The 20,504-nt window shown below is 50.7% G+C and overlaps 1 protein-coding gene across 3 annotated transcripts in view; it reads right to left on the bottom strand.

The window, feature by feature from the left end:
- The window catches only part of DNAH9 (dynein axonemal heavy chain 9), a 224,800-nt gene that overhangs the window by 135,455 nt on the left and 68,841 nt on the right, over positions 1–20,504 (bottom strand). For all 3 annotated transcript variants that reach the window (XM_074607552.1, XM_074607550.1, XM_074607553.1), the window contains exons 39-44: positions 18,992–19,157; positions 16,374–16,476; positions 14,720–14,959; positions 4,734–4,895; positions 3,214–3,410; positions 86–248 (exon numbers count right to left, since the gene is read on the bottom strand). In XM_074607552.1, coding sequence (XP_074463653.1) covers positions 86–248; positions 3,214–3,410; positions 4,734–4,895; positions 14,720–14,959; positions 16,374–16,476; positions 18,992–19,157 — 1,031 coding nt within the window. The remainder of the gene's footprint in view (positions 1–85; positions 249–3,213; positions 3,411–4,733; positions 4,896–14,719; positions 14,960–16,373; positions 16,477–18,991; positions 19,158–20,504) is intronic.

The following is a 20,504-nucleotide window of genomic DNA, read 5'->3' as shown; positions in this document are numbered from 1 at the left end:
TCACTCAATATACAGCAAGTTTTCAGGGCAAGTTCTGCTTTTTATTTCCTTCCCCCCCGCAACCTGAGCCTTAAAAATCACCCACCTTCAGGTCAGGGACGCCGTACCCTTTCCTCAAAGTGACCTGGAAGACCTCCAGAGAGCTGATGAAGGCTGCCAGCCTGGTCAGGCTCTGCTTGCCGCTGCCGCCCACGCCGACCAGGAGCGCGTTTCCTCTGGGGGACTCCAGGATACGGTTGATGCGGCAGCTAAATCGAAGCACACAAAACCTCTCATTAATAAGAGTATTTTTCTATTTCTCTGCCCGGTGCTTTTCAATACATATTTTATTCACTATGAAATTGTATTCTGAATGGGATGAAAAACATCAATCTAGGAGACACGACAGCAATCAATCCCCATCTCTGCTGAGACCTATACAAAGGACGTAGCTGACGAAAAAAATAGTTTGGTGGCAAATCAGGCTGTGCCCAATCTTTTTCCCACCTGCCAAGTCTGGCTGGACAAAATTATTTTAAGGTGAAGGCCTGGACATCTTTGCAGAGAGGACAAGGGAAAAGCACGTTACACAGACATGCAAAAACTGAATACAAAATTGAAGGCTCTGATACACCTCCCCAGTAAAGGTTTGTCATCACAAAGCATTTGGGATTCGTGTTCAGTGAAGAGTCCTGCTATGCATCAAAGCATATTCGTATATGTCTAGAACGGCATAAAAACGTGTCTGGAAAACACTGTCCATGATTCTTATTTATCCAAACCACCACTACTTAAGAGTGAGATTTTCTCACTCTTGAAAATGAACTTGGAGTTATTGCCCAGGTCTGTTCGCTTCTCCTGTCTGAGAGTCGATGGGGAGCTCTGCCTGCCTCCAATTTATTCTCTTTAACTGATTGCTGACATCCCCAGGTGTTAAAACCCCAAGTTGGGGGGGGGGTTAGAGGGTTTTACATGTAAAAACCTCACTGCAAGCACCATTTGTCCCCTTTACATCATTGCCTTTATTCGTCTCACTTAACTGAGTATTTTGCTAGACTAAATAATTTTTCAAATAAGACTGCGAGAAACGCTGTACTGCTTTATTACAACTCGAGGGTCGTACCATCTACTGCATTCTCACGATCACGCTGCACACCCAAAACCTCACTTTCCTGATTATTCGCAATATTAACTGGAGGGATAGCGCCGGGTTTTGTAGCAAATCCCGACTTATGTGAAGTTCAAAAGCAGCACAAGACTGACATCGCCGTCACCTTTCTGCCAGCAACGGAAGCACAAACACCCGTGGACATCAGGCTGCGTATGGCTCAGAATACAAAGGAGTAAATGCCCGTAGTCTAAGGGAACACGCGCCCCAGCGAAGCCGGCACACCGCACGGCAGAAGTCACAGGTTGTTGAGCTCTCGGAAGAGAAACGGTTAAACTGCTAGTCGAAAGGAGTAGTACATGTATTTTTTTTAGTTTGCATAAGAGTAACGGCATTAAGCTGCCAAGTCCATCGAGAACTGAAATCACGCACACTGGTGTGCAGCAAGACAGCGGCTTCCTCCTGGCTCAGAGTCACAAATTTGCACCTCTTGCACAGTGTTTTCATAGAAAATCAGCTAAAACTACGATTTACAGGGCAGGTCCATCTTCTGTCGTGACCTAAGGCCACATCTACATTTCAGCACCTGGGATCCTGCTGGGATTCCCAACAAGCGTTTAAATCGTATTCGAAAGCCGGAGATACACCTCACTATCTGTACCACAGACGCGTACACAGGTTCACAATTACAAACTGAAGGCTTGCTATTTTCATGTAGTCCCGCATGTCCAGTTTCCAAAGGGAATCCATCTGGACCTCCAGGCATCTAAATGCAAGCGGGATTTTCAAAGGATCAAAGCAGTTAAAATGCCTCAATCCATTTAAACTCATGCATGAATGCACATAATGTTGCTTTATATACATTCAAAACTCCCACTAAGAACCTGTGTAAACATGGCTCTAAACCAGAGTGGTTTAAGCACCAGTATATATATATATACACTATACTATACTGGCTATATATACTATACTATACTGGCTTAAGCACCAGTATAGGTTAGGGGCGGACATGCTGGGAAGCAGCTCTGAGGAGAAGGACCTGGGGGTCCTGGTAGACAGCAAATTATCCATGAGCCAGCAGTGTGCCCTTGTCGCCAAGAAGGCAAATGGCATCCTGGGCTGCATAGGGAAGACTGTGGCCAGTAGGTCGAGGGAGGTCATTCTCCCCCTCTACTCTGCACTGGTGAGGCCACAACTGGAGTATTGTGTCCAGTTTTGGGCTCCCCGGTTCAAGAGGGACAGGGAACTACTGGAGCGAGTCCAGCGAAGGGCAACCAAGATGATTATGGGACTGGAGCACCTCCTTTATGAGGAAAGGCTGAAAGAGCTGGGACTCTTTAGCCTGGAGAAGAGAAGGTTGAGGGGGGACCTGATTAATGTTTACAAGTACCTAAAGAGTGGGTTTAAGGAGGACGGAGCCAGGCTCTTTTCAGTGGTTCCCAGCGACAGGACAAGGGGCAATGGGCACAAACTAGAACATAGGAAGTTCCGTTCAAATACACGGAAAAACTTCTTTACAGTGAGGGTGACAGAGCACTGGAACAGGCTGCCCAGGGAGGTTGTGGAGTCCCCTTCTCTGGAGATTTTCAAGACCCGCCTGGATGCAGCCCTGAGGGATGTGCTCTGGGCAATCCTGCTCTAGCAGGGGAGTTGGACTAGATGATCTCTAGAGGTCCCTTCCAACTCTGAAGATTCCGTGATTCCATGAAACCAGTTGTGAAAGCAGCTGGGGAAATCCCGGTATAACTAGTTCTGGAGCTGGCCGTCAAGTGAAGACACTAAGGCGCCTGAACATTGTCATGCACAATAAACGTTCATGCCACATGCAGAGCATCAAGGGCCAAAGATAAAACAGCACCCAGGCTTTGAAATAATCACCAGCGTGCAGCCCCTCCATCTGACGGCCCCAGGCATCCGCGCGGTTTCAGAAGCACGCTGCAAACACCAGCTAGAGAAGCAGCACGGCGTTTGTGCTGGACACGCGAAGCGGGCAGGTGACGCTTCCGCACACCTCCAGCTCCGGCAGCCAAAATTACGGATAACTACATCTACCAGGAAACCCCATGGAAGCAATTTGCAAAGATAAACGCGATGATGAGACCCATAAAGCCAGAAAATCCCCTTACATGTGGCACATGGCGTCCTCAAACAGCACCAGGTTCATGGCAGCATTGACTTCATTGTAGTTGTCCAAGGCTTCCCCAAGGATCTGGTTCAGCTGCTCCCAGGTTGGGACAGGCCTATAGCTGGGTTCACCGATGCCTTTAGCAAAATGGCAATAAACATTCATTCGCTTGGTCTGCTCTAAAGTTTCCTCAATGTCCTGTCCAAGAAAAAAAATAAATGTGTATATATATGTATGTAACAAGTACAGGAAAAAACACTGCAGGAACAGTGTTTTTTATATATATATATATACACACACACATTAATATATATAAAAATATAAATACATACGCAAATATATATATATGTGTATATAACAAGTATAGGAAAAAACATCTTTCCAAGTAAAGTATGGTGTTCCGGCAAATGCCTTTTTCTGCCCATATAGTTGTCCCCGCATGTAGGAAAAGGGGGAAGAGGGACACGAGGGAAAGGAAGAAGCCACAGCACCGACTTCTTTTGCTCTGACACCTTTTTGCAAATCCCAACAGCTCAACTCATCACAGTACGAGAATGTGGCCACAAGGAAAGCCCTGCAGCAATAGCCGCGGTGTTAGGCTGTTGCAAGGACGACGATAAAATGGGGAGGAAAAAGCGCCGTCTGCACTACTTGTCACATCAGTGACACCTGCGTGACACACAGCAGCACCGCTGGGTGATGCCAGGCCAGAAGGAAAGCAGGTCCAGAGCTTTCCTTTGAAAGATATTTTGGAAAAGAGGAAAGCACTAAGGATTTGTGCCTGCATTTCACTTTGCTCCCATCTGACCCCTCTCCTGCTTTTGCCACGTGAGACTCAAAGCACTTATAAAAAGGAATTCAGTGAATTCACAGAGCCCAAATCTCCTCTCCCAGTGCCCTTATGGAGCGCATCATTTACCCGTACCACAACATCGGTGGCCCAGAATATGGATGACAGAGATTTTGCTCCTGGGCTCCCATCATAGAATCACAGGGTTGGAAGAGACCTCTGGAGATCATCTCCTCCAACCCCCTGCTTCAAGTTTGTTCCCGTTACCCCTTGTCCTGTCCCTGGGCACCACTGAAAAGAGCCTGGCCCCATCCTCCTGACACCCCCCCTTTCAGTATTTACAAGCATTGACAAGGTCCCCCCTCAGCCGTCTTTTTTCCAGACTAAAAAGACCCAAATCCCTCAGCCTTTCTTCATCAGAGAGATGTTCCAGTCCCCTCAGCATCTTGGTAGCCCTTTGCTGTCCCCTCTCCAGCAGTTCCCTGTCCCTCTTGAACCGGGGAGCCCAGAACTGGACCCAGCGCTCCAGGTGTGGCCTCACGAAGGCAGAGCAGAGGGGGAGGATGACCTCCCTCCACCTGCTGGCCACACTCTTCTTGATGCATCCAGGAGCATTGCCTTCCATGCAAGTGAGAGATGGGCAGACCTTGGGTCAAACTTTGCGTTCCCAAGGAACCTTTTTTCCTGTGAGCATGTCTGTTATTACCAGAGTTATGAACCTCAACACTTACCTCATAGAATTTCTTCACCATCTCCAGCTGGATTTTATCAAAGGTGCCATAATCCCTTTCTTCAACCATCTTATCCCGGTACACCCGGTTTGACTCGTGCAGGTAGAGCTTCACTAGGTCTTGGGGTTGCTTCAGACATTCAGGGGTAGAGAAGAGAAGGCCCTGTGGAGAGCAGAGACAGTCAGAAAACCCCTTCTTCACCCTAAGGGACTAACCTCACCCTGGCATCTGGGCGGTCACGCTAGAATATGGCTGAATCGCTCTAAATGCAGAGTTATTATGGCAACCTGCAATGGAACATCTGAATAAGGCCCTACTCAACAGAATCAGAGAATGTGTTGGGTTGGAAGGGACCTCTCAAGGCCATCTAGTCCAACCCCCCTGCAGTCAGCAGGGACATCTTCAACTAGATCACGTTGCTCAGAGCCTCATCCAGCCTGGCCTTGAAGGTCTCCAGGGATGGGGCCTCCCCCACCTCTCCGGGCAACCTGGGCCACTGTCTCACCACCCTTGGTGGAAAGAACTTCTGCCTAATGTCTCATCTAAACCTGCCCTGCTCTACTTTAAACCATTGCCCCTCGTCCTGTCGCTACATGCCCTTGCAAACAGCCCCTCCCCAGCTTTCCTGTAGGCCCCCTTCAGGGACTGGAAGGGGCTCTACGGTCTCCCTGGAGCCTTCTCTTCTCCACGCTGAACCCCCCCAGCTCTCTCAGCCTGTCCCCACAGCAGAGGGGCTCCAGCCCTCCCAGAGTCTCCGTGGCCTCCTCTGGCCCCGCTCCAACAGGTCCATGTCCTTCTTGTGCTGAGGGCTCCAGAGCTGGACACAGTGCTCCAGGTGGGGTCTCACCAGAGCAGAGCAGAGGGGCAGAATCCCCTCTCTGGATCTGCTGGCCACGCTTCTTCTGATGCAGCCCAGGATGCGATTGGCCTTCTGGGCTGCAAGTGCACATTGTTGGCTCATGTCCAGCTTTTCATCCACCAGGACCCCCAAGTCCTTTTCCGCGGGGCTGCTCTCTATCACCTCATCCCCCAGCCTGTATTGATAACGAGGGTTGTCCCGACCCAAGTGTTGGACCTGGAGAATGTGCCCTTTTTAACCTCTATTTCCCCAAACACTTTATATTTGTTTTACTCATTGTGGCACCCCAAAGAGCATCCCTGACGCTGGGGCTGGTGTCCTGAGCTCAGCCACAGAGAGCACGGAGAGTCAGGCACCAGCCCAGACGTGCGGCTTTTTGCATCCCAACACCATGCCACGGGTGCTCTGTCAAAAAGAAAAAATAGTTTAGAAATTTTAGTGGCCATGCTTTTTTTTTTTTTATTTTTTAATCAATTCATTTTAATTAGGTGCATTCTGCCTGCAGGAAATATTAGTTGCTGTCTGCTTATCACAGTATGTTTACCATGAACTCTATTAAAATGCATAAAAGAATTATATTTCAAAGAGGTGTCGCCTATAACTAAGCCTATTAACAGCACACAGGGTTTTCAATGGCATGAATTAAACAGACAGCTTTTATTCCTAACATCTAATTATTTATACATAAAATACAAAACGTATTGAAAGCAATGTAAAGCAGTCCCTCTCAGCTCACTGGCCCACGGCTCAAATCATTTGGGTTTCACATTTGTCATTACAGCTGCCAAACTGTTATTTTATTTATTTCAGAAAAAAAAAATAATAGTGAGAAGAGCTGACAACTCAAAGAAAGATGAAACCCATCAGGTCCCAAACTGATTTGTAAAAAAAACCACCATCAACCGCAAACGCCTCAGTCACTCTAAAGACTTCCCTAGCCACAAAAGCTGTTGTGCTCCTGATGGACGCACAAGTAAGTCGACCTCAGAGGGAAGAAAACCCACACTCCGCAAATCTGTAATCAGTTTATTAACCTAACATCTCCCCTTCTCTCCCTTTGCAAATCCGACCCTTGCTCCTCGCAGCAGAGCTACCGGCCTCTCCCACGAACGCAACTGGCTGCATCCCCAAAGAGCGCTGGGGACACGCCATGTGCGAGGTTGAGCTTCCAGGAGATGCCGTAATGCTAAGGCTGGGACACATGAAAGATGCGTGATCGCGGGTCACTGCATCAGTGATGGATGTGGTGCCAGCATGAAAAAAAACCCTCTGAAAAATGGATTATCCCTTGCCCTTTGCCACGTCAATGCGACTTTTATCCATCTGGCTGTTGAGTCCTCAAAGTTGTATTTCAGCCAAATCCGCCAGCTTCTCCCCCTCGCCAGGAAGGCCAGAAGCTGGTTAGGAAGCCCTCTCTGCCGCAATGAGGCACCGATATCAAATATCACGACACTGGTGATAAAATAGTGAACCTCCTGGAGGGGTGTTTGCTGGGAGAAGCGGCTGTGCCCATCAGGCTGTGAGGGAAGTGGGGAGCCGGGCTGCTGAGGAACCACCGCCCTCCGGCCGACAATCATCAGATCAGGATTTACTAGCGGAAAATGCTGAGTGACAGGTTCCTCAGCAGCTTAATAATCGCCCCAGGAGATGATGCGTATTTGGCATGGAAACGGGGAATATGCTAATCATCCCAGCAAGACTTGTCTCCCGTGTTGTCGTCACGCATCGACATGCCAGCGGAGACGGGCTGTCGTGGCTCTGACAAGGCAGGACCTGACCCAGCCCATTGCTTGGGTTTTTTCCCCATGATCTCCATGAAAAGCAGGAGAGTGAAGAGCACCCACGACCCCATCCTTCTGCCAGGGAGCATGTCCCCTCCCAGTAGGACCTCACTGCTCTGCACCCACCACAGCTGTGCTGAGGGAAGTCCAGGAGATATTTGTGCTGCCCATCAGCGCTCTGCACACAGCGACAAGTATGGGTCAGCTTGCGCCTCACAACGTCAGCAGCTCTGAGCAGCAAGCAGCCCTGGCCTGGGGCAGGGCAATTCCCACCACGGCTCCATTAGTGAGCCCCAGCCCACAGCATTACCTCAAACACTGCGTTAGCACTGTCCTCTGACCAGGAAGGGTCTCCCAAACCCATCCAGCACAGCTACACACTCCAGCCAACTCTCTTGACTTGCATCCCCACGCACAATCATTGGTTCCCCCCGGAACCTCAGAAGCCTTCCATGCAAGACCAGCTTCCAGGCAATACCATTTGCTTCATCTAGAAGTTGAGGTGCTCTAGACTCAATTTTAATCCACTGACAAATACAAGGATCGCTCATTTTTCTGTAGTGATGTGCAGAGCTCTGGTACCGCCCACAGTACCGAGAAGTCTACACCACACAGCTAAATGACTTTTGGTAACAGAGCAGCTCTTCCAAGAAGATCTTCCAAGTCAAATGGTCCAGTGGAGAGAGACATCTGAATTTTTCTTTCTCGTTGCACCTTAACATGCTCTCGGGGGCATACATGGAAGAGATGCAGACTTAGAATCATAGAATTGTTATGGTTGGAAGAGACCTTTAGGATCACCAAGTCCAACCATTAACCCAGCACTGCCAAGTTACCACTAACCCATGTCCCTCAGCACCATGTCTGCCCGTCTGTTCAACACCTCCAGAGATGGTGACTCCACCACTTCATCTCTAATGGAACTACATTGCACGTGGATAGCCAAAACCGAAACAGAAGAGGTCTCTGCACATATGGAACAATCTTGGAAAGTCAGAGACTTTGTTTGCATACTGCTATCTAAAACACAATAAAACCTACCTATATAGGGAAGTGAAATGATTAGGCTAAAAAAAAAAAGGCAAAAAAACCCCAAACCAACCCAAGCAACCAACCAACCAACCAATAAAAAACCCCAAACCAAACCAACAGAAACCTTCAAGCCATTCTTGCAAAACCTGGAAAACTCTAATGTGTGTCCAGAAATCAGGGTCCGAAGCAACGTAACGTGAATTCTGGGCACTAGGCTTCTAAGGTGATAATTATTTCCACACCCTGCAGGGCTCTCGCTGGCATCCTGCTCCTCCTGCGATGGGCAGCCCAGCGAGCGGCGAGAAGCAGCGGGACGCAGAGCAGAGCCTCCCCTGCCGCCGTCTGGGCAGGAAGAGACCCAGCATGCTCCCGCGGACGGGGGATCAGAGGGTGACAGAACAGAAAGTCTCCCAGGCATAAAACAGGAAGAAAAATATATTGCTTTTTCTCTTTGCAGCCTAAACAACATTTAAAATAATAATAACTTGTGCAGCGTAGCGAGCCCTTTCCAGCCGCCCTGCACGGTTGGATGAAGCACCCTGCTCTTCTCCCTCCTGATGTCACTCCTAGGGCAGCCTCAGCACTTTGAGGCCGGTGGTGACATGAGAACAGTGACAAACACAGCATTACTATCAACAGCGTCTGGGCCATGACCCGAGAGTCCTATTTAAAAGACCAACTTCAAAATATGCTCATCAGGGAGGACTGATGAGGGGCTCCAGCCACCCCACTGGCACCGCGTCCTGCGGTGGCTGCGGCACGTGACGGAGCAGCCCAGAACCAGCCACTGCTGGGAAGAGAAATAGCAGAGAGGGTGAGAGAGAAGGAGGGGGAGACTAAAACCCGACCGGCTCTAGCAACCAGATCCCAAGGCTAAGTCGTGCCAGAGAACTGCGCCAGGCTGGAGAAGAAGCCAGGGGTGCTGCCGACCCCGCACCAGTCCCGCAGCTGCTGCTGTCCCCCTCTGTCACGCACCGGCAGGTAACGCACACTTTGGCGTTTGCAAGGCTGAGGTTCGCGGGGCTCTTTAGCAAGTCCAACCAGGGGTAACTATGGAACTCCCTCCCCCTGCCAAGGAGTGCAAAGTCTGCCGGCCGCCCAGGCCCGCGTGGAGGCGAAGCTCAGCCGGAGCCTGGAGCGGTGGAGCCTCTGCCACCGTCTTGCTGTCAGGAAGAGAGAGAGGCCCTTCTTCCTCAACTGCCACGGATCTTAATGTGACATGCTGCTCGAAAATCTTGTTAGAAATGGGAATAAAAAGCAATATACAACCCTGCTGAGTCTATGATTATTATTTTACAGAGACGACAGATATAATTTAGAGCATAATACCATGGTAACCCTTTCAAATGGAAAGAAAGACAGCAACAGAGCTTCCTCTGGTGTGAGCCAGCAGGGAATATATTTTTAAAAAGCATAATCCACCACTCTGTCACTGCAGAGACCTGTCTTCTTTAATCAAGGGGAAATTGCCTGGAGCGTACCAATCAATTTAACTCTGCAGTGCGTGGTGGGACCCAGAGGCATGGAAAGGTGCCGTAGGAATGTAAGGCAAGTAGCATTGGACTTTAACCACGGATGGGACCTGCTGCAGGGGAAAAGTCACAGATAACACCTTCTGAAGAGCCCGAAGGATTATAAAAGACTGAAGGGTGACCGTGCCCCTTCCACATCAGCACCAGTAAGTGATGTGGACCAAGGACAAGGAGCCAGGGCTGCCATTCCTGCAGATCTGGCCTAATCCTACTCCAGCCCTTTCTTGCCCGTCATTCTGGGCTATGGTTTCCAGTCTCTCCTCGCTCTGAACATTTCTCAGCGAGACGTGACAGCAAACTTAAGCTGGTTTGTTACAGGATAGGGTTTACAGTACTCGCTGAGCCTTCTGCAACCATTCAAACCAGGCCATGAGCCCAGGGGGTGGAAGATGATCACAGATTTTGAGGCATCCTTCCATCCAGACCCAAGTGGGTTTCCAGGTCAGCAGTGACCTGAAAGTTTCTGTGTGTTCATTGGAGAAACCCTGCCTGCTGCTGGCTTCCTTCTCCCTTTGGTTCCCCTTCTCTACCCACGGCCCTTCTGCCTGTCCCTACCTCCCAGAGACTCATGTTCCCCTTCGGGGAGCCAGCCCCCCCCCCCATGGTGGGCATGCACACATGACCCCGGTGCCACACAGGAGAGACCAGCTTCTCCCTGTGTGAGAGCCGGAACCAAAGCTTCACCCTATGGCTCCTGGCCAGCTGATGCCAGCGGAGCGGTGGCACCACTGAGTACAGTGCTGAGGCCTTGAGGGTCATCCTGCTGAAGGTGAAGTCCAGAGACAAAAATCAAGTCAGAACAGCGGATAAAATCATTGTTGCGTAGGAATACATGGGTTTTCCCAGGACCTTCCCATGTCATGGTTCATCTCAGGGAACACCTACTCGACTGCCAAGGGAGCCTTGCAAGCATCGCAGCTCAAGCAGCTGAGACAAGACACCGTGGTGGGGCAGGCAGGTACAGCACAGGAAGCACTGCGCCCTTGTACAGCCGCTGGAGCCCAGCTGGGATGGCCTGCCGTGTTTCCAAAAGCACTAGACCTGTTGCCACACTTGGACAACAGAGTGAAACACCACACCTGTGTCCCTGGCAGGGGGACAGGACAGCTGTCTGCGCCCCCCAGCCTTGGATGAACCTAGACATCCTCACACGCCTGAAGCTGAGCACCTTAATCTGGAGCCAAATCCCACTTTAGACCTGCAAAGTGCCAGTGTCTGACAACAGGACAGTCACCTCGGACTCCTTTCACCTCCATTGAATGAAGTCCTTCAGAAACACAGTTCCTCTGAGCTCTTCTCCATGTTCCCATGGGGATGAGCTGAACTTGAAGCATACACAGAAATACCCATTTCTCTCTGCTGAGGGAGAGGACACGACTGGCCAGGCAAAAGGCAATCCCACTGAAGATGCTCAGATCCCCTGAGATGATCATTCCAATTAGTCAGGACAAACATGAACAGTGCTTGACAGTCAACCCACTGCTGCCAGACGAGCCTTCAACCCCTGGTTGCTCTTCTTCCCTCTGGTTTCACCAATACCTTTATTTGCCTAGACAAATCTCTGGCGTTTTGCCGTCCTTTGGAGTGAACACCTTCTGGAGTCACCGTCAGCTGAACCTGAGCAACACAGCCATCAGCCCGAGCGGCTCAGGCGAGGCACAATGAGCACTGGGGGCAGAAGGACAAACACTAAGCTGTAAGTTGCCCTGTCTGTCTGCTGGAAGGAATTACTGCTGGCTTGCTCCGGGGCAGTCTTGTTCTGTGCAACACTCGCATCCATATCGGGTCTAAACTCATTCATTCTTCATTAGCTGCAGCAATTAAGATACAGGTTCTTGGAGTATTTTGTAATGAGCCAATTAGCACAGGACGCCTCGTCATAAGAGCTGTCAGGCAGTTTTGGCAAAGGGAATCAAGCTGGGCAAAATTAGGTACAATATTAATATCTAATAGGGTACGATAATGCCAGAGCCACTGGCCGCTCCATCGCAAATGGAGCCATTGCTAACAACCTGCGCAGAGCCGCGGTATCACCTACAGAGGCAGCAAGTCCAGGGGCTGACTCCTCCACGGCTCCAATTTGCGTATGGTTTGTGCCGTTAACAGTTATCTTTGGCTGCTTGTGTAACTACAGAATAGCTGGTAAAACAGCAATCCCCAAACACCTTTTATATATGCAGCTATTATGCGCTCGGTGTTTGACTGTTTGTCTGGAATTAAAAGGAATTTGAAAAAGACATTACGCACTGACCCACAAGCTTTACATCCACCACTTCTCTGTCTTCCCCCCTAAGGAGACTCAGATGGCCCTGCTTTTTCGGGACTTTTTGTTTTGTTTTGTTTCCCTCTTTTTTCCTTTTGTTCCTTCTTTCTTTTTCCCAGATGCCATCACATCGAGCTTCAAAAAGAACATGGACCAGAGGGGTGGACTGCATGGTGGTTAGAGAACTGGCCTGACCACCAGACTCAAAGCTCTAACTGGAGGCCAACTACCTCCCAGCGGTGTCCCTCAGGGGCTGGTGCCAGGGCAGCATTGCTTAATGCCTTCCTCCATCACCCTCGGCAGGTCTGCAGGTGACACTGACCGAGCAGAGACGTTATCACACCAAAGGGAGCGACCTTGGCAGGCTGGGGAAAAGCTGTGTGAGGCTCAATCCACTTTTGGGTCCCCCGGTACAAGAAAGACATTGACATACTGGAGCAAGTTCAGTGGAGGCCATCAAGACTGTAAAGCGGTGGAGCCCAGGACGTGCAAGGAAAGGCTGAGAGAAACAGGTTTTGTTCAGCCCAGGGAAAAGGTGAAGGGGAACCTTACCACTGTGTACAACTACCTGATGGGGAGCTAGAGAGAAGATCAAGCCAAATTTTTGGTTTTAGAGGTGCCTGGCAAAAGGACAATATGCAACCAACACAAATTGCAGCAAGGGAAATTCTGATTGAAATACAGATACATAAACTTCACCATAGAGTGGATTTAGCGCTGCAACACGGGCCAGGGAGGTGATCGGAACTCCAGCCTTGGGAACATTCAAAACATTCAAAAGCCTGACCTAGCTTTGAAGTTGGTCCTGCTTGAGCAGGGGGATGGACAAGAGAGCTTGAGCTAAATTATGAATTTATGGAGATGTAACAAATGCAACACATGGAACTGCATTCCAGGAGTCCAGAGCTTCTTTCACACCCAATTTCAGGAAAATACCTGTGTTCCAGCAGAGCTAAACAGGAAAGCAGGAAATCTCAAAAACCCAGAAGCATTTAAGGTAAGGAAATAATCAAGAATGAAGAGCAAAAAGTACAGAAGGATTTTGAGAAAAATTGAACCACAATTTAAATAAATATTTTGAGACCAAGTAGCCAGACCCCCCGCCTCCACGTCGCTTCTCGTACAGCCATTTGATAAACTAAAAGCCGTCTGAGCTCCTGTCACTGCTCCTACGCTCTGGCCCAGCATCTAGATCTGGCAGGACGTTTCCTAATATCCCACAACCTTAGCATCTTTCGAGCAGACTACAGTTAAAATAAAAGCTTCCCACTGAAATGCTTCTTTCCTCTCTCTCTGCCTTTCAAAGCACAGATTAACTAGAAGCCAGGATTTAACATGACCCACGTCTAACGTCAAAGGCTGCTGATGTTTAGCTGAGCACAAGTGACAGGTCTGATTCCTTTGTGACACAATGCAGTTATTAACTTTTTCAAGGTCTTGTTCTTGGATTTCCCGTTGTCTGTCATTACTTCAACTCTTGTCTGATGGATGGGACCACAGGGCACCGGACTTTGTAAAACAGACATTAATAAGGACAGCAACAAATTACAAATGGGTTTTACAACAGGTTATGGTTTTTCAAACCTCGATTTGGCTGCTGAGAACTTTCTCAAACTTTACTAATCAGCCTTAAAAACTCTGAAAGGCTCTTTGAGCAGTAATACCCGCTGCTTCACGGCATGACATTTCTGGGGAAAAAAAGAAAAAAAAAAAAAAAATCTCTCCAGCGCTGGAAGAAAACATTTCTAAAGCTGAACAACTTCCCCTTGGCACAGAACTGGCTCCAGTGGTAATTCAGTTTCAGCAATTCAGTCAAAGCTGGTTTTGATTTATTTATCAACTCTTTAAAACGCCATCCTTCATGCACATGCTGAGTACCTGACCATCGAGAAGCTAAGAGGACGCGCCAGTATAGGCCAACAAACTGTACTGGCTCTCAGCAGAGCAGCTGAACTGGTTCCTGCTCTCCTACCTTCAGGGCCAGTAGCCCCCGGGGTATCTGCCACCTGCTTCAGTGCAATAAAATCCTCTCCCCGTGCGGTGGAACGGTGCCGTTAATCCCCACATTTACACACGTGGAACTGAGGTTCACAAAGACGAACACAGCTCCCTCACACCAACAACCACTTAAATAAGTGCTGAAGTCAGGAGCCCAAAGGTCCCTTCATTTGGTCCCTTCTGCAGCCAGAGGGCATTTCAACCCACCCAAAACCTGCACCTCCTTCTGGAGAGATTCATCCCTCCCTGTTAGCCACAGGAGGCTGGAAAGTAAATAAGCTTCTAACTGATGTTCCTCAAAGCCATGGGCGATGGCTCTGAAATCCATTCAAAACCCACCAGGAATCAGGGAATGGCCTGAGGTCACCCCCTTTACTCAGGGGACACACACGCTGTGTCACTGCTAGGTGGGAGACTGCGTTGTGCTCACCAAGGCTAGCTGGGCCAGGGGAACACATGCCCACAGCCTCCCGTGGCCTTGGAACAAGCTCCAAGTGCCGCAGGACAGCAGCTGCACTTACTTGGAAGATATTGGAGAAGTCTCTCAGGTTGAAAACGTAGTGGAACTTGATAGCCGTTGGCAGGAAAGTAGCAGCTACTTTCTGATGCAGTGCCAGGGCCAGGGCAATCAGCTGCTGAGCTGATTTTTGCACAGCCCCTGAGAAATTCCCACTCGTCAGGTGCTGCATTAAAATGGTGCTGTAGATCCTGGACAAAGCATCCTGACCAGGGATGGAGAGAGCGAAGACGCAGAAGTGACGCTGAGGAAGAGAAAAGGACAAGGTCAGAGAGACGGGCAACTGCCTCTCAAGCAAAATGTCCTTGGGGACTTGAATGTGATTGGACACAGTGCTAGATAATGTCATCCGGGCTCCCTTTTCCACAAAAGGTCCCTTCCAACCCGGGATACTCGATGATTCTATGACTTGCAGTCCAGCTGAACAAGGCTATTCCCTCTTCCAATTTCCCAGCAGAGGACGGCTGACAAATGACATCATTCTGCTCTCTGAACAAGGGATTTTCAACTGCCTTTCACAGCTGCTAAGTTGGAAGTTCAGTCCATTGAAGAGCTGAAGGGCTCTGAAGGCCCACCAACCTCTGATGAAGCCCAGTCACCTTCTCTGCTGGGAACAGCCCCTGGAAGGTGCTGCCTCCCAGAGAAAACCCCTTATTGATTTGGAACTTGCACAGGCAGGGGAGATGCCCACATGTGGCCACGGGACGCTTCAGTTTAACACCCCAGCTTGCTAAAGAGGAGCCTGGGCCTGGGCTGACTCTGGTCATGACGTTTATGCATGAGGGAATGAATTTTTCTGTCCACTGTCCAGGCCCCCCAGCGCCCAGCAGGTCCCTGCCTGCAGTGCTGGGAGCAGGATCTGTCCCCACCGAGTTATGGCTGCTCTTGCATGGGCACCCGTTTCTCAGGGTATTTCTCCACCGCTGCACACCCACCAAGCTCCCTCCCACGGCATGGCAAATACCTGCCACGCAGCTGGGACAGACACCATCCCTCTGGCTGCCATTTGTCCCCCTGGGATGCTCAGGGCTCTGATCTGCAGGCAGAGGGAGCAGCCTCTGACCAGGCTCCGCCGTTCCTCATGGCTTGGAGACAAGGGTCAGAGCGGGTAATAACCAGCTCTATGACCCAGGCTGAGCCTCACAGCCCCCAAAAATCAAGCCCTGAGGATTAAGAACTCTTCCCAAATCGATACTTCTCTTACCATCAGCACTTGCAGAATTTTTTTTGGCTTGCTTTGTTTGGGTTCCCCACCCCCACCCCTCTTTTTAATGAGAATGTACTGCCAGCTCCATCAGGAAATTTTAGAAACCAAAAGGCTTTAATGAACTATATTCCAGAGGTAAATATTAGCTAAATGAAGGCAAAATCCGTCTGTATGAACCAGAAGGCTGTCCCAAAAGTAGGTGTTAAGCTGGCTGGCAACTTGTGACTTCTTCCTTCGACTGAGCAGCAGAACGCGAGGAAAAACAAATGAGGGAATAAGGGAGTATGTCTGCTGCTTCAGCATTAGGAATTACAGCCACTCGACAGATTCATGCCATTTCTACTGATACAATGACAGCGGGATCTGCCAGTTGTTCTCCTCTGGCCTCGTGCTTAAAAAATCCACTGAAAAAATAAAACCGGCACTGTGCTGCCATCGTGCAGGGCGTTACCTGCAGGCGAGGGTTGATGGTGAAACTCCCCGCGGTGGGGTTCATGCACGACACGTACTGCACATTGGTGATCTCCTTCAGCGACAGCTTGGTCCTGTCGTACCTTTGGGCAAAAGAAAAGCAGTGTCAGGGTGACGGCAGCTGCTGCGTCTCCCCCCAGCGCGTGCACCCAGGGGCTGCCAACGGCCCTATGTCTTCAGTGGGGTTGAGTTCTGCATCTCGCCAAGGCAGGGCCCAGCCTTGCCTGCACCCCTTTATGCGGCCCGGCACACACGAGTCCTGCTCTGGGTGGAAATTTTTCAGCTTCAACAACATGTAGCTCATATTTCCACAAACTAGGAACAAGCACTGAGCAAACACCGTTGAGCAGCTACAGGTCGTAGCAGCCTCGTGCCTGGAAATTGTAGAAAATCGCAGGAATGTGTGTGGTTCAAGGCAGCCTGGGAGAGGACCGGCAGGCGCCTGCTGCCGACGCAGCTGCCCACGCGCTGCCCGCAGGGGAGGGACGAGGACTGCGCCGACCGGCTGCCCCGGGAGCTGCGTCACCGCCAGGGCAGCCCAAGGGTTGTGTCCTGGTTTGAGCCACACAGGACTAACTTCTCTTCTAATGCTTGGGAAAACTGCACTTTTAGAGGACTCCAGTGCCTGAATTAGTGAAAATATTTACTGTCTAGCCAGCTCTGGGGTGCGGGTTTCAAGGTCTCAGTGTTTTGAGCTCGCCAGGTGCGGGGATGAGGAGCGAGACCCGGGCACTTGACCCAAGCTGCCATCAGGATTATTTCATACCATGAACATCCCATTCAATATAAATTAGAAACACTGCTGCGAAGTTCTCTCTCTCCCTTGATGGCTGCCATCCTGAGAACTCCTCGCCCCGGTGCCGGAGCCCTGAGCCCTTCCCTCCTCCCGCAGCCGCAGCGCTCGCAGCATCCCATGTTTGCTGTCCTGCCTGGGAGCGCACGGCTTCTGCTGACGGAATGGGCTGTTATCCCTGGATATTTGATATTGGTATTGCGATTAATACTTGTCCTTCAGTATTATTAATGTTAATTGTTTAGTCTTATTCTATTAAATCTATTTATATTTCAACCCTCAGGTTTCCTTGTTTTTCCCCGACTCCCCTTCCCGGGTGGGGAGGGGCCATAGGGTGTGACAGTAATTGTCTGAACGGCAATAAATTGTTGTGGGTTTCCCAAACCACACCAGCTTGCAGCGATCCTTGCCCTGCTCACTGCTCGCCGTCCCTGCAGCCCCACTGGGCTGCCAGAGGGGACCCGAATCTGCAACACCCTGGCGGGCGCTGCCAGGAGCGCGGGCAGAAAGCCTGGATGTCCTGGGAGGGGACACATGGCGTGCTGTGTCCCCGTGGCCCTAATGCTCCCATGCAACCAGCAGAGCCCTCTTTCTGACCGACTTCCCCGACGTCCGCAGCCTCAGATCTCTTCCTGCCCTCCAGTGCCTCCGGTCTTGGGGAGCTTTTGGCCAAGCTCAGGCACTGAGGAGGCTGGAGATCGCTGCGGTCCCTGTCCTGTAATGCCCAGGGGAGAGCTGCAAATATTGCTGTCCCTCGCAGCGCTGCTGGCGACGGTGTAAAATGCACTAGTTCCCTTCCAAAACACTGTCGCTGTTTTTCCTTCAAATTACCTCTGCCTAGAAAACGCTTGTTTGCAGCTGCCTGACTGAACACAATATCGGGTGCTCTTGGCAGGGGTGGCTCCTCTCAGCTGAGGCCGAATCCCTGGCCTTCCCCTGCGGCGCAGGGCAGCCAGGCCGAGCATCCCGCTGCCCGTGCAGGCCTTGCACGGGGGGACCACAGTCACAACCCGCAGCGAGAGCGGAGCTTTGCTCCTCTCAACCAGGCTATGAGGAAGGGAGTTTGCGTGCGGGGGACAGGGAGAGCCCCGAGGGCACACAGCGCCGGCTTCACCCAAAGCCAGCTCCAGCCCGGCGCCGGAGGACACGGTGGCAGACGGGGGATGGAGAGGGGGAACCACGCCTTCACCTACTCTACTCTGCTCTGGGGAGACCCCACCTGGAGCACTGTGTCCACCTCTGGAGCCCTCAGCACAAGAAGGACATGGACCTGTTGGAATGGCCACGAAGATCATCAAAGAGATGGAGCCCCTCTGCTGTGAGGACAGGCTGAGAGAGCTGGGGGAGTTCAGCCTGGAGAAGAGAAGGCTCTGGGGAGACCTTAGAGCCCCTTCCAGTCCCTGAAGGGGGCCTACAGGAAAGCTGGGGAGGGGCTGTTTGCAAGGGCATGTAGTGACAGGACGAGGGGCAATGGTTTAAACTAGAGCAGGGCAGGTTTAGATCAGGCATTAGGCAGAAGTTCTTTCCACTGAGGGTGGTGAGACACTGGCCCAGGTTGCCCAGAGAGGTGGTGGAGGCCCCATCCCTGGAGACATTCAAGGCCAGGCTGGATGAGGCTCTGAGCAACCTGATCTAGTTGAAGATGTCCCTGCTGACTGCAGGGGGGTTGGACTAGATGGCCTTGAGAGGTCCCTTCCAACCCAACACATTCTATGACTCCATGATTCACCTCCTCTCAAACCCCGTCCCCAGCCCTGCAGCTGAGCAAAAAGGTCTGGGATGACCAAGCCCGAGCAGCCTCCTACCAGTGGCCATAGTCCAGGTGCTGCCTGATCAGCGTGTGGGGCTGCACCGTGCCATAGGCGTCCACCTCAGGCATGTTCAGGTCGTCGATGAAGTAGATCAGCTTCTTGGTACCCGGAGGGCCATAATTTCTCCCGGCCTTTTTATCCAGAGGCTTCTCAAGCACACCTGTATGGAGGCAGAGATGCAACGCTAAGCTACTGGGGGGGTCATTGCTGCAAAACAAAAATGATTTCTCAACCCAGCTGGATGCCGTGCTGTGCGTAGCTACTGGGAGGAGCTGAGCTGTGCGCAGGACAGGCCCCTCCTGCAGCCCCCGTCCCCCTCCAGCTGCATCTGGGCTCTTTATTGCATTTTGGGGAGGAAGAGTTGGCCTCGGCACAGGATGCTGCTCCGGCAGGACAGTGGCCATCCCTGAGCTGTGGCCACAGGGCAACCAAGAGCCCTGCAGGGGGCTGGCAGGGACCCTTGGGAAGCTTTTCATTTGGACTCAACCCGAATCGGAGAGCTCTCAACACCTCATTTCAAACAAAATAAGGCAAACTAACACTCTGCTACAAAACAGGTCTACTTCAGAGGAAACGAAAGCTTTTCATACAAGATGAAGCGTTTTGAATCCCTTCTGCATAACTTTTTTAAACTAAATCTTGCTTGCTGAGGTTATTCTGATCCGCACAAGAGAGTGGTGACCGTCCCCCGCAACACGCGGGCAGGAGTGGCCGGGCACCGGGAAGGAAGGAGGGAGACGCTGTGGGCACAGAAGCCCGTGAGCAAAGCTGATTTTGTAAATTTAAGTGCCTTTTTTTACCTCTGTTAGACAAAAGATATAGGTGATTTCAGGGCCAAATTCCTGCACGCTTTCCGAACAATCAAAATGATGTTTTTTATTTAAATGCACTAAAGTTCCCTGATCCCCTCCCCAGTGTTACCCAAACCTCCGGATAATGCGACAAGACTCATTTCCAACACCAGCCGCCAAATTACCGCCTCGTTTTACGTAGCGTCACGCACGAGCAAGGCAAAGCATGGAGAGAAAAGTTTCCCATTTCAAAGCTTTGCAAGATTTTCATTTGTTTCAGCAGAAGGCTGAGGTTATGTGTCGCTCTAGGTGATAAAACGCGGGGAATATTTAGAACGCTGGACTGATATTTCATAAAAATCACCCCACGTTGCTGCACACCATGTTTTATAGGTTATTGATTTCTTTGATCGCAGCCCAAGCAACCTTTAGGGACCCGGCGAGAGGCAAAGCGAACAGCAGCAGCTCTTCTCTGCCCAGGCCTGCGGTGGGTTTCTGCCCTGGGCTTACTGGGAGAGCGTCCTCAGGCTCACGCCTCCCCGGAGGCAGAATTTGTTTAATTTACGCAGTTTTTGGGTTGTCACCAGAGCTATAATATGCTGTAGAGCAGCACGGGAAGTAACGATTCTTTGTAATTAGGGAAGAGTGGCAAATGTAAATGGAGCTGGGAACTTTTATAAAAATCTCCTTGTGGAAACATACACTTAAGCCATTCA

The sequence above is a fragment of the Larus michahellis genome, chromosome 14 (genome assembly GCF_964199755.1).
Source record: "Larus michahellis chromosome 14, bLarMic1.1, whole genome shotgun sequence".
Taxonomy (NCBI): Eukaryota; Metazoa; Chordata; class Aves; order Charadriiformes; family Laridae; genus Larus; species Larus michahellis.
The sequence above is the reverse complement of the archived record's forward strand: the minus strand, read 5'-3'. Positions and strand labels throughout refer to the sequence as shown.